This window comes from Embiotoca jacksoni, unplaced genomic scaffold, assembly GCF_022577435.1.
Source record: "Embiotoca jacksoni isolate LCO1_2020_lvr unplaced genomic scaffold, fEmbJac1.0.p SCAF_21, whole genome shotgun sequence".
Taxonomy (NCBI): Eukaryota; Metazoa; Chordata; class Actinopteri; family Embiotocidae; genus Embiotoca; species Embiotoca jacksoni.
The window spans coordinates 28176-42500 of NW_027185352.1; the positions used below are offsets into that span (position 1 = coordinate 28176).

Consider the following 14325-nt stretch of genomic DNA (forward strand, 5'->3'; position numbering starts at 1 on the left):
TGGACACGTGTATCACACCTAGACGCACAAAAAAGTTACATTGCATAGCCAGTATACAACGACACCACGACGGTGACATGACGACAATTTGACAAAAGAGGAAGGAAGGAGCAGACTTTATACACAGGAGCAGCTGGAAACAATCAGGGTAGGAAGACAAGAGGACAGGTGGGAAGACAAGGGGACAGGTGGGAGGACAAGAGGATAGGTGGAAAGACAACAGAAGTGAGACAAGAAGGTGATTTATCTAAATATATTAGGAAGTGAACACAGAAGACTTAGGACAGAGGACCAGAGAAACAGAGACACAGAGAGAGAAAGAGAGAGACAGACAGACTGAGAGACAGAGACTGAGAGGACCAGAGGATGGCGAAAAGACAGATTGATGAAACTAACAAGAGACTAAAGTGGACAGGAAGAAAGTAATAAGACAAACATAAACAAGAAGGATGAACTGTGAACAATATTTCACTTTAATTACCTCCAAACTGAACTCAAGTAGCTTTGCTACTACAAGTATTACAAACCCACTGTAAAACATTGGCCAATATGAATATACATTTGATATGGTGTCACTGTTAGCAGTGGTCATTGGTGACAAAGAGCTGAAATAGAATTTTATCCAAGATCTTTACCACCAGTTAAAAATGTTAAAAACACAATTTTTCTGTTGGCCAATGGTTGTGTGGCTCTCAGACTTCACACCCTGCTGGAGATCTGAAACAACAGTTTACGGTCATGCTCGGGAGGAACAACTAATTTCCTCAGAGCGGGGGTGCCGCGCCGTCCCTGCCCTCCCCCCCTGCTGCAGCCCAGCAGTGGTACGCTCCGTGCTGGATGCGTTCAGCTCGTTGACCGGCGGACAATCCTCATCAGTACCACTGGAGCCCCCGGAGCCTCCCATAGACCGGCCCTTCATTCCCCACAAAGGGAGCCGCAGCCTGCAGCCTCTGTCTGATGAACATGAAGCAGACTCTGATGGAGCTGATGAGGATGAGCAGGATATGTCGGATGGTGTTCGCCACTTGTTTGGGATCCTTTATTCTGGTCATCTTTTATTTCCAAAGTATGTTCCAACCAGGTAGGATCCCCTTCCTCTCTTCCTCGTGTGTGTGTGTGTGTGTGTGTGTGTGTGTGTGTGTGTGTGTGACAGCCTCCTGGCATGCTGACACATCGATTTGTTCGGGCTGTACAGTGTCGCCGCCGATAAATAACTGGTAAATAATTGATAATTGGTGCCGTGCAGTTACCAGATGGTGGACTGGCCGGTTTGTGGTTCTCTTGTCCGGCTTTTGTTGAGCGGTTCTGCCGTGTTGGAAGTGTTGGGTCTGTGGTTCGGATGTGAGGGGACGTCAGCCATCAGTGTTCACTGGCTTCCCCTTAGCTGACAAGTGGCATTGATACAGTGGCGGTGGGGAGGGGAGCTTTTTGTCCTCAGAAGCGCGGCTCGGTAATGGGAACCGGTGCGGGGCGGCAGTTGTGTTTGGCACCGGCAGCCTGCAGCTCTAACGGGGATCCCGGTCCTGGTTCCTCCCAGACTGATCTATAATGGATGGATCCATGTGGAGTCTAAAAATAAACCATCTTCAGGGGGCTTTTAGAAGCCATGTTTCTCAATGTGTGAACGTTTAATAATTGATCACATGATAAAGATAATCGTCTCTATGCGGAGGGGTGGGGGCGTGGGGGGGGGGGGGGGGGATTAGAAGAGGTAATTTGTCTCTGCCCCCCGATGGATGCGCAGCAGCGTTCCCGCTCCGTGCTGCGGAGCTGCTGTACAACAGGTACAACAGTAAACCATACAGCATACAACACTACAACATACAACAGTTGAACATACAACAGTACAAACCTACAACATAAAACCTACAACACTACAACATACAACAGTACAAACATGTTTACAGTACAACAGGTTTATTGTACAACTGGTTTACAGTACAACTGGTTTACAGTACAACAGGTTTATTGTACAACAGTACATGTTTACAGTACATGTTTACTGTACAACAGGTTTACAGTACAACAGGTTTACTGTACAACAGGTTTACAGTACAACAATACAACAGGTTTACTGTACAACAGGTTTACAGTACAACATGTTGACTGTAAACTGTAACAAAACAGCAGACTGTCTGTGTATTCCCTTACCGCAAAGTATTGGAATCATTTGGTAGCCAAAACCATGATCCCATAATGCTGCTACTGGAGACACAGTCTCTGCGAGGCTCAGTGATAGTTTTAGATTCCCTGAACAAAGTTTAATGATACTTAAGGTTGAATCTCCACGTGATAGCTCTTATTTGGATTAAATGCCATAGAGTCCAGACTAGAAGTCAAATGTGGTGATGAGCATCAGTCAGGTTTCAGGCTGCTGGAATAAAACACTGCCGGACTGCAGGGGTAATATCATCCTCAGTGAAGGGTTAATATCATCCTCAGTGAAGGGTTAGTATCATCCTCAGTGAAGGGTTATTATCATCCTCAGTGAAGGGCTATTATCATCCTCAGTGAAGGGCTATTATCATCCTCAGTGAAGGGCTATTATCATCCTCAGTGAAGGGCTATTATCATCCTCAGTGAAGGGCTATTATCATCCTCAGTGAAGGGCTATTATCATCCTCAGTGGATGGATGGATGATGGATGAGGGATGGATGGATGAGGGATAGATGGATGGATAAGGGATAGATGGATGGATAAGGGATGGATGGATGAGGGGTGGATGATAGTTAGCACTTGACTGGTAACTTTGGATTTGCATTAATAAAAAAAACAAGGGAGATGATTGATTATTTCATGAATAAAAACAATGAGCAGAATGATAGATAATCAAAGCTTCAACTGTTTGGTCTACTTCCTGAGTTTTCTGTACAGCTGTCTTAAAGAGAAAAGGTTGCGTATCCAGAGAGACAGGTGCCTGTCTGTGGAACCAGAAACTCATGTTGAAACTTCAAATGAAATCAGTTTGACCTCTGCAGCAGAACTGTGTGGTTTACATTTTACAGGTCAGAGGTGAGTGAGAAAAGGTTTCCTTTGTTTGGGCAAACTGACCCTTCAAGCCCTTAATAAGATCCTGTCCTTAGATGCCCCACTTATGAGAGCCCCTTAGACCAATATGATGTATCTAAAAATTACATAATCGTATCTTGTCGCATTAACATTGCACAGTGAGACCTCTCCTCCATTGTACATCATTAAATGAGCTTCAGGGAGGGAATTGATTGTAAAAATTGAACCAAGACTCCATTAAATTGTTTTCAAGGACCCCTGGATGCTGATCTCTGAGGTGTGCCAATCTCTGCAGAGGCTATATCATCTTCTGTCCAATACACACACAAACAGACACACACAGAAACACATACACACACTATACTGTGTACAAACTGGACGTTTCACCTGGTCGTGGTGACAACAGGATGAGTCACTCGGTACGCTCTGATTGAAGAGGACATGTCTGAACCAGGTTTTTTGTGCAGGAGCTGGAAATAAGTTTTAATGCTGCAGTGTGTGTTTATGTGTGATTATACAGTGTGTGTTCATGTGTGATTATACAGTGTGTGTTCATGTGTGATTATACAGGTGAGTCAGAAGCAGGTTGGTGATGTGTGTGTGTGTGTGTGTGTTTAGTGGTGTTGACTTCCTTTGCAGTGCTTCTTCATATCTCGATCTGTGTTTACCTTCTTTCTGATGTGACTCAGTCGCCCTGACCTCCACCGCCTCACACACTCTCTCACACACAAACACACACACACACACACACACACACACACACACACACACACACACACGGCAGCCCTATTGTTGTCCATCAGATGAAGCCCCAGGCAGCGTCTCCGTTGTTCTGGCATGTTTAGCTGCCTGGGAATCCAGTCTGTCCTCCCAGTGTAAACTCTCCCTTCTCGGGGTCGTGACCTCTTGTAAAAGAGACAGCGGAAGCCTTAACTAACACACAGCATGAGGTTTAAAGGCTGTAAGAGGAGTCTGGCTAAAAAAGGAAAAAGTCAGGTTCATAATCAAGAATAAATCAGACATTTGTCTGGACTGATGTGTGCAAATGTTTTCAGCTCTACAGTGATTTGGGTTTTAAGATCAGGTGTTCTGTGTTGCTCTGAAATTCCGACGATCTGAGGTTTCTACCAGAAAAGGTAAAAGTCAGCTGGAGTTACTGTGAGAACATTGGCACTCGCCTGCAGCTCTGCATTCAGCAGCAGTTTGTTTGGAGTCCAAGCAGACAGAAAGCAGAGCAGCAGTGAAAACGCTTCCTATTTTCATTAGTTTATCACCTGTGTTAAAGGAATATCGAGTTTTGACGTAGTGTCCTCAAATAAACGGTTTTTTTCTTCTGAAGTTAGAATCTAAAGTTCTAATGAAGTTTTTCTTTGACGGTCATATGTCAGTCATATTTAAAGAGTCACCCAGATTTTAAAGTAAATATTTTTCCACTTTCTCCATTTGGTTTGAAGATGGTTTTGATGATATGAGTGTTGAGATGTCTGTCTCTTGGAGAACAATAATGTTAAATAGAGAAAGTGAGAAGTGCTTTAAATGTGTTGAGAGGCCCCTTTGACATCTGTCAGTAACTAAAGTCATGTGATTAGTAATTTAATTAAGTGTTTGTTATTTATTAATTACTTATTAATGATTTCCATGCAATCATTATTTGAAAAGTTTCATCAGTTAGTTAACTGTCAGTCATCCTTATAAATTCTAAAATGCCAAAGGTTCTTTGGTTCTCAAACAGAAACGTTGGCTGCATTTTTGTCATGTGATGATGGATGAATATATAAATATATATTTGGTTTTGACTGATGGAACTCAGGACAACGTCACCTTGTTAGTTTGACATATGGCTGGGTTAGATTTACAGTGTCTCTTCTCCAGGTCTTTAACATTCTTTACAGGTTTCTAAATATTACCTGAAACTCTACAACTTCTTTTGGAGGTAGTGAAGTCCTTCGTGGCTCCTCTATATAATCCTCTATAATATATGTCATTTTATGGAACAAACCTTGATTTGAATAATAGAGGATATAACTGCATAAATTGCTGACAGTGTGATAGAGTCTCGTCTGCTCGTTAGTCTCCTCTGCTTCGTTAGAGTCTCGTCTGCTTCGTTAGAGTCTCGTCTGCTTTGTTAAAGTCTCGTCTGCTTCGTTAAAGTCTCGTCTGCTTCGTTAGAGTCTCGTCTGCTTTGTTAAAGTCTCGTCTGCTTCGTTAGAGTCTCGTCTGCTTTGTTAAAGTCTCGTCCGCTTCGTTAGAGTCTCATCCGCTTCGTTAGAGTCTCGTCCGCTTCGTTAAAGTTTCGTCCGCTTTGTTAAAGTCTCGTCCGCTTCGTTAAAGTTTCGTCCGCTTCGTTAAAGTCTCGTCTGCTTCGTTAGAGTCTCGTCTGCGTCGTTAGAGTCTCGTCTGCGTCGTTAGAGTCTCGTCTGCGTCGTTAGAGTCTCGTCTGCTTCGTTACAGTCTCGTCTGCTTCGTTACAGTCTCGTCTGCGTCGTTAGAGTCTCGTCCGCTTCGCTACAGTCTCGTCCGCTTCGTTACAGTCTCGTCTGCGTCGTTAGAGTCTCGTCTGCGTCGTTAGAGTCTCGTCCGCTTCGTTAGAGTCTCGTCCGCTTCGTTAGAGTCTCGTCTGCTTCGTTAGAGTCTCGTCCGCTTCATTAAAGTTTCGTCCGCTTCGTTAAAGTCTCGTCTGCTTTGTTAGAGTCTCGTCTGCTTCGTTAGAGTCTCGTCTGCATCGTTAAAGTCTCGTCTGCTTCGTTAGAGTCTCGTCTGCTTCGTTAGAGTCTCGTCTGCTTCGTTAGAGTCTCGTCCGCTTCATTAGAGTCTCGTCCGCTTCGTTAGAGTCTCGTCTGCGTCGTTAGAGTCTCGTCTGCGTCGTTAGAGTCTGGTCTGCTTCGTTAAAGTCTCGTCTGCTTCGTTACAGTCTCGTCTGCTTCGTTAGAGTCTCGTCTGCTTCGTTAGAGTCTCGTTTGCGTCGTTAAAGTCTCGTCTGCTTCGTTAGAGTCTCGTCTGCGTCGTTAGAGTCTCGTCTGCGTCGTTAGAGTCTCGTCTGCTTCGTTACAGTCTCGTCTGCTTCGTTAGAGTCTCGTCCGCTTCGTTAGAGTCTCGTCCGCTTCGTTAAAGTCTCGTCTGCGTCGTTAGAGTCTGGTCTGCTTCGTTAAAGTCTCGTCTGCGTCGTTAGAGTCTGGTCTGCTTCGTTAAAGTCTCGTCTGCTTTGTTAGAGTCTCGTCTGCGTCGTTAGAGTCTCGTCTGCTTCGTTAGAGTCTGGTCTGCTTTGTTAAAGTCTGGTCTGCTTCGTTAGAGTCTCGTCCGCTTCGTTAGAGTCTCGTCCGCTTCGTTAGAGTCTCGTCCGCTTCGTTAAAGTCTCGTCTGCTTCGTTAAAGTCTCGTCCGCTTCGTTAAAGTCTCGTCTGCTTCGTTAGAGTCTCGTCTGCGTCGTTAAAGTCTCGTCTGCTTCGTTAGAGTCTCGTCTGCGTCGTTAGAGTCTCGTCTGCGTCGTTAGAGCCTCGTCTGCTTCGTTACAGTCTCGTCTGCTTCGTTACAGTCTCGTCTGCGTCGTTAGAGTCTCGTCCGCTTCGTTAGAGTCTCGTCCGCTTCGTTAGAGTCTCGTCTGCGTCGTTAGAGTCTCGTCTGCGTCGTTAGAGCCTCGTCTGCTTCGTTACAGTCTCGTCTGCGTCGTTAGAGTCTCGTCTGCGTCGTTAGAGTCTCGTCCGCTTCGTTAGAGTCTCGTCCGCTTCGTTAGAGTCTCGTCTGCGTCGTTAAAGTCTCGTCTGCTCGTTAAAGTCTCGTCTGCTTCATTAGAGTCTCGCCTGTTTCTTTAGAGTCTCGCCTGCTCGTTAGAGTCTCGTCTGCTCGTTAGAGTCTCGTCTGCTCGTTCAGGGTGTTGAAGCTGCTGAGATCAGCGTGTCTAATAAGGCAGTTTGCTTTGTGGGCTGCTTGTTTGATTTCTACGTGAATCTGTGTTTGTGCTCCCAGCCCCTCATGTCATGTCTGCCACAGAGCTCCTGTCCCTCCAGACTTCACCACAGATTTAATGTCAGTTTCTATGCCTGTGTGAGTGAGAGACTGTTTTAGAACAAGGAAGTAGAACAAAGTGGCAGTTTGAAGCAACAAGTGGGAACATCTTGACCAAAAAAATTTATATTCCTGCCTGCTGTTTCTTCAGGAAACTTTAAATTTCTCACCTTCACTGTCAGCTGATGCAGAGTCCTGAGTCACTGGGGGCGCTGACCTCAAATATTACCCTGTAATGTGAGAAATGGGCACTAATCCTTTAACCTCTGAAAAACTCCATTCCTACTTTTGTAAGGTTGGTTTAAAAGAAAAATCAATTTAATAAAATGATTGCTTTTATTTGACTATTTATTTATAAATTCTAAAATATCCAATTTAGAAGAAGAAGCAGCAGCTGGAGAACGTAATCACACAAGTTGAGTTGGTTGTTAGCTTTTAGCCTCGAGTTGAGAGTTGGCCACAGAGACGTGTGTGTGTGTGTGTGTGTGTGTGTCTGTATGTGTTAGTGTGTGTGTGTATGTTTCTGTGTGTGTCTGTCTGTCTGTCTGTGTGTGTGTGTGTCTCTGTGTGTGTCTGTCTGTCCGTGTGTGTGTGTGTGTCCGTGTCTGTTGTTCTGTCTGTGTATGTGTCTCGTCACAGACACAGACGGACAGACAGATACAGAGAGAATCCCCGCCTCTCACCTGGTGAAGTGTCTCCATGATATAATTGGAGTCTGCACTGTGTTTTTGCTATGATCATAAAGTATGTGATGACAGATCATTTCCAAGGATACTTTAACTGGGAACTGCGCGGCACGCATGAAAAATAGGCTCTATTTTATAAATGATGCAACGCACACGCGTGAGACGCAGAGGAGACACACGGTATGGACACTCTCATCCATTACCATGACACCGAAATGAAATGATGCGCAGCAACAGGTAACACCAGGCAGCCGGTGTGTTCACGGCCTCAGATGTCTCACGGCAGCTCGTCATCATCGGTGTGGGAATGTGTGTGAGTTTGTGAACGGGGGTCAAACTGTATATCATGCTATAAAAGTCAGACCGTCTGTCCGCGACGCTCCTCATGTCAGCTGATTGTCCTTCACGGGTCCGAACCCAACATGCTGACCAGCGAGGTCCTGCTGTCGGACCGGGCCTCCTCCATCTACAACGGTAGCAGGTCCTACTGGCCTGGTGAAGGCCTGATTTACTACGTCTCAAATAAAAGCTACTAAATTGCGTGTTTATTCCAAAAGTTTGCACATTTATTTTGCACCCGTTTTTGCGGGTGAATTACTAAAAGTAAGTCAGACACTGTTATCTATGATATATATACTCAACACGGTTATATTAATTATAAATATATATAATTAAGTGCCCCATATTCTCTTGAATGAGTCCCTCTGCGTGGACCAACTGCTGCTCTGCTGTCTGGACTCTGGTTCAGCAGCTTCACACTCAGGACTCATTTACTAGACTGAGTCGATGATCATCTGCATGAGCATCTGGACTTCATTAGAAAGGAAACGCCACAAACACGTGAACACACACTAACACACACTTTTTGGACCTTGATTAAACTTACAGTATCCCGTCAAAGAAGTTAACCTCAACTGGAACGACATGCTGTTTGTCTGGCTGTGTGAAGACATGTTTGTCCCTGCAAGTATATAAATACATCACACACAGCATTAACAGACAGTGAGACATTCCCACAGCTCCGAACAACACACATTTTATTGTGAAGGGAAACTACAGACAGAAAGATTGCGAGCTCCTCCAGACCGATCCGCCTTCACTTCACCTCCCTGATAACTTCACCTGCCCGTCAGATCTCCTGCCTGGAGCGATCTGAAACTCTCAGAGCAGAAACATACCAGTAGAGTTGCACATGGGAAAACTGCAGTCACCCACCTTCCCCCTGAAAAAACAGCATTTGTCTGGGGAGCAGCCATCTGCAGCATCTGTGGTCCTCCTGATATGAGGGCCGACTTGTTTGAGTCTTTGTCTGCAACTATAACTAAATCAGATAAAGCCATAAAACTCTACAGGAAGTGTTAAAGATGCAGATTATTGTATTCTACCAAAGACTGTTCACACAGTTCAGCTTTATGTGATCAGTAGGAGCAGCAGCTCACTGACAGATCAATTCTGCTGGATTACTGCTGTCAAGAGATTTGTTCATGGAGGTAAAGGAAACCTCGATGCATCATTTTGTCATCTCTTCCTGAATCAGAGGATGTTAACGATAGGAAACGTCTGTGTCAGCAGTGTGCCTGAACATCGGCCTGCCACGCACCATAAAAGGTGTCTCAGGTTGTTCGGGTTGCTTGAAGCATGTTGTGACGGGTATCCATCCGTCTCGTGTTCAGTCTATTAAACAGGCAACGAGCCACAACTTCTTTTCTCTGAGTGTGCAGCCGGCTTCCAACGTTGTACAGCAGTAAAGTGAAACATGGCGACCATCTGCCAGACTTCCATGTTTCACAGGGACATCTGGAGCGTCTGTGGTTGTCTCTGTGTGTGTGTGTGTGTGTGGTGGGGGTGGGGGAGGGGGCTGCAGGAAGGAGAAGTGTTTGGAGGACTTTTAACAGACATCATCTTCAAAGGCAGTAACACAAATCTGATAGACTGATGAGTGACCTGTTCATGGAGCCTTTTCACAGACGAGAGTTTCATCTGATGAAATCTGTTTAACTCTGTGCCAATGACCAAAAAGTGAGAAGTGTAGTTAATCCCTGTGTGACTGTCAGAAGTGACGGGACTCTTTCACGCCTTCTATCACAGCTACACACTCGCCACCTTTCAGCAACATCCTGCTGAATGTCTGCTGAAGCTCCAGTCAGACGGCCCAGAGGATCATAAACAATATAGTCATCATCTGTGATATAGATGAACTGTGTAACTAAATGTGCTGGCAGGGCGTGTTGATAGAGGTATACAGAGCAGACTGGACCTCCCTGGACATCATGCATGGCTGCCTGCAGAGCGGGGGGGCAGCAGGCTCAGTGGCTCAGCAGCAGCTGGAGAACGTAATCACACAAGTTGAGTTGGTTGTTAGCTTTTAGCCTCGAGTTGAGAGTTGGCCACAGAGACGTGTGTGTGTGTGTGTGTGTGTGTCACACAGGCAGAGTTAGTGAATCATGGCTTTAATTACGTGGAAGTGGGTGGAGCCATGTCTTGTAAAACAGCTGCTGGAGGAACATTTAAACTTTCCTGATTCACATCAGCGACTGGGACTGTAACAGTCTTCCTCCTCTTCCTCTTCCTCCTCCTCCTCTTCCTCCTGTTCCTCCTCCTCTTTCTCCTCCTCCTCCACCATCAGGCCTGTCTACCTATTTTAGGGTTCATTACTCAGGAAACTGTTGTGTCATGTCTGCAGAGGAACTTCATCAGACGTGATGATGTCATATTATCATTAATGTTGAACTTATTGGAAACTGTTTCCTTCATCTTTCTGCTCGTCATATCAACATCGTGACAGTTTTCATTTCCCACCTCTCTCTCTGTTGACTGACAGTCCAGGTGTGTGGACAGGAAGTCATTATGTGCACTTCTACCTGATTGATTGAGTTCCTCATCATCCACAACTCCTCTGCTTTTTATTACAACGGTTCGCTCTTCCCTCTCAGTCCCTTCATGCATCTTTGTTTCCGATCATCTGTCCATCTGGGCTCTGTGTCCAGAAGGTTTTCCAGCTGTTTGGCTGTGTAGCTGTGACCAACCTTTCCATGGCACAGTGCACTAAAGCTGAGCCTGAACTGGCCGTCTCAAAGACTCTTATGTTCCTGCAGAGAGGTCAGGGCGGACATGTTGGCAGGGGCCAGAAAAAAACCTCATCACTGACTCAGCAGAAGTGGGCAAATATAATACACACACACACACACACACACACACACACACACACGTGCCTTGAAAATGGGGCTGCAGGGTGATTTGACAATCTTGTTGTACAAATGACCCTCTTGTCTCAAAGAGAACGATACACCGTTGGAGCAGAGTTGTGTTCATGTGCCTGTTAGATCACGTTGTTATTAGTTTGGGCTGGAGGTGGTGCTAAATATCCTCCAGCTTATCTCAGAGATCTTATAGAACCACATCATAGTTAGATAGATAGATAGATAGATAGATAGATAGATAGATAGATAGATAGATACTTTATTAATCCCACAATTTTTCGCTACAGCAGCATTTATAAATAAATAACAGGAAATAAATAAAATAACAGTGAAAAATATTAACTATAAAAATGCACAGTATATACAATGAAGTAGAATAAGTAAATTAAAACTAACTAAACAATAGTGCAAAGATTTAAACAAACAAGAAAACAGACAACCAACGGTGTTATTGTTGTGTGATGGATTTTGCCAGAGGTGAGTTATTGTACAGTCTTATTGCGGTCGGCAGGAATGATCTCCTGTATCTGGAATGATCTCCTGTATCTGGAATGATCTCCTGTATCTGGAATGATCTCCTGTATCTGGAATGATCTCCTGTATCAGGAATGATCTCCTGTATCTGGAATGATCTCCTGTATCTGTCCTTGTGACAGCAGCTGGAGGAATCTTTTGGAGAACGTCCTCCTCTGTCCCTGCAGCAGGTGGAGAGGGTGGTCAGGATTATCCAATATGGATAATAGTTTGTTCAGCGTCCTCCTCTCCACCACTTTTTCCAGACTGTCCAGATTGCAGCCAATGATGGAGTCGGCCTTCTTAGCCCCCCTCCCACACACACACACACACCCCCAGCAGACCACTAGAAGTACAGTTCACTGTCCACAACAGATGGTAGAACATCTCCAACATCTCGCTGCACACATTGAAGGATCGAAGTTTTCTCAAGAAAAAGAGTCGACTCATCCCCTTCTTGTAGACAGCGTTGATGTTGGTCTTCCAGTTCAGTCTGTTGTCATGGAGACACCAGGTACTTGTACTCCTCTACCATGTCCACCTCCTCTCCCAGAAGGTTGTGGAGCCGTCGTCTTCCTCCTGAAGTCGACCACCATCTCTCTGGTCTTGGCAACGTTTAGAAGGAGGTGATTTCTACCAGCCCACTCCACAAAGTCCTCCTCTACTGCCCTGTACTCCTCCTCCTGTCCATCCCTTATACACCGTCCACTGACTCCTCCTCCCGTCCATCCCTTATACACCGTCCACTGACTCCTCCTCCCGTCCATCCCTTATACACCGACCACTGACTCCTCCTCCCGTCCATCCCTTATACACCGTCCACTGACTCCTCCTCCCGTCCATCCCTTATACACCGTCCACTGACTCCTCCTCCCGTCCATCCCTTATACACCGACCACTGACTCCTCCTCCCGTCCATCCCTTATACACCGTCCACTGACTCCTCCTCCCGTCCATCCCTTATACACCGTCCACTGACTCCTCCTCCCGTCCATCCCTTATACACCGACCACTGACTCCTCCTCCCGTCCATCCCTTATACACCGTCCACTGTACTCCTCCTCCCGTCCATCCCTTATACACCGTCCACTGACTCCTCCTCCCGTCCATCCCTTATACACCGACCACTGACTCCTCCTCCCGTCCATCCCTTATACACCGTCCACTGACTCCTCCTCCCGTCCATCCCTTATACACCGACCACTGACTCCTCCTCCCGTCCATCCCTTATACACCGTCCACTGACTCCTCCTCCCGTCCATCCCTTATACACCGTCCACTGACTCCTCCTCCCGTCCATCCCTTATACACCGACCACTGACTCCTCCTCCCGTCCATCCCTTATACACCGTCCACTGACTCCTCCTCCCGTCCATCCCTTATACACCGTCCACTGACTCCTCCTCCCGTCCATCCCTTATACACCGACCACTGACTCCTCCTCCCGTCCATCCCTTATACACCCTAACCCACCTTATGACCATACTATTTTAATGACATTTAAGCGTGATCATTTTAGTCTGTTTTATAGGAATACTGTGGGAAGTGGAAAGTGTTACAGATGCAGAGCGACGTCTGAGGGAATGAATGAGCACATGTTGACTCATACTGCAGTCTGGGATGAACGCGGGTCTGAACATGTGTGCAACTTCTATTTCTCTGTCCTCTAATCTTCGCCTGGTTTGTCCTCTTCTTTCTTCTTTTCTCCACTTTCATCCTGATCCTTCTTCCTCTCTGTTTATCATCCTCTCATCTCCTCTCCTGTACTACAAGAAAAATCTCAAAGTAATCCATCACTCTGCGCATGAGAAGGCCCATCTGTCTTCTGCTTGTGTGTATGTAGGAGAATTGTATATGTTCCTGAAGGTTACCCATCTGTGTGCTTCATGAATCACCAGCGAGGGTGATTAGGAGATATTTATGAGGCCTAGCTGGGCATCTGTTCCCTGCTGATAGAGAGAGGATGGAGGGAGTGTCAGGAAGAAACACAGAATGAAAGAGAGATGGCAGAACAAGAAACAAATGTCCAAAACTTTTACATCTTCCACCTACTTGCTTTCAGACGTGATGGGGTTGCCATGGCAGCACAGCAGTATCCCTGTTGACTGGGGGTCTACCTGACACTGAGTATCTGAGAATGCTTTTTGGAGTCTCTTTTCAAACTGCACAATGACCTGAGGACAAAGAAGCGTTTATGGCTAAAGTTGCCTGTTTGTCGAGCTCATTTTTTCTTTCTGTCATCCACTCCTGGTTTAGTTTGCTGTTACTGCCAACTCAACATTTCTGCTGCATTTCCTTTCTGATTTATGGCCATGTACTCTGTCTGTTTCAATTGAAATATTGTTTTAATATTTTAGTTCTGCTTTTCCTCTTTTTAAAATGAAGGTTAATCTGTTTTCATTAAAACTCAAGGCTACCTGCCCAAGTGCTTCACATTAAAACTCTTCCAGCAGCTCAAAGGGCTTGATGTTAACCTTTCTGGTGGGCTTTTATTATGAAATTTCTGCAGTGAATGTTATGTTTTATCAACAATATTGTAAGAGAAATAAAAAGTAGGGCGGCACAGCGGTGCAGTGGTTAGCATTGTTGCCTCACAGCAAAAAGGTTCTGGGTTCGAATCTGGGCCTTTCTGTGCGGAGTTTGCATGTTCTCCGTGTGCCTGCGTGGGTTCTCTCGGTTCTCTAGCTTCCTCCCACCATCCAGAAACATGCTATCAGGTTCATTGGTGGTTCTACAAATGTCCCTGCGGTGTGAATGAGAGCATGAATGGTCTTTGTTTCCATCTGTCTCTGTGTCCCTGTGATGGACTGGTGATCTGTCCAGGTGAACCCTGCCTTCACCCAATGTGAGCTGGGATAGGCTCCGCCCCCCCATGACCCTGTTCAGGATAAAGCAGGTATAGATAATGGATGGAT

General features: G+C 45.7%; 1 protein-coding gene across 2 annotated transcripts in view; it reads left to right on the plus strand.

The window, feature by feature from the left end:
• Positions 1 to 904: 904 nt before the first annotated feature.
• chst11 (carbohydrate (chondroitin 4) sulfotransferase 11) overlaps positions 905 to 14325 on the plus strand; it is a 54013-nt gene continuing 40592 nt past the window's right edge. The window contains exon 1 of one of the 2 annotated variants that reach the window (XM_069156313.1): positions 905 to 1081. In XM_069156313.1, the coding sequence (XP_069012414.1) occupies positions 958 to 1081 (124 nt within the window). In that variant the 5' untranslated portion in view covers positions 905 to 957. The remainder of the gene's footprint in view (positions 1082 to 14325) is intronic. The other variant, XM_069156314.1, reaches the window with a different exon arrangement.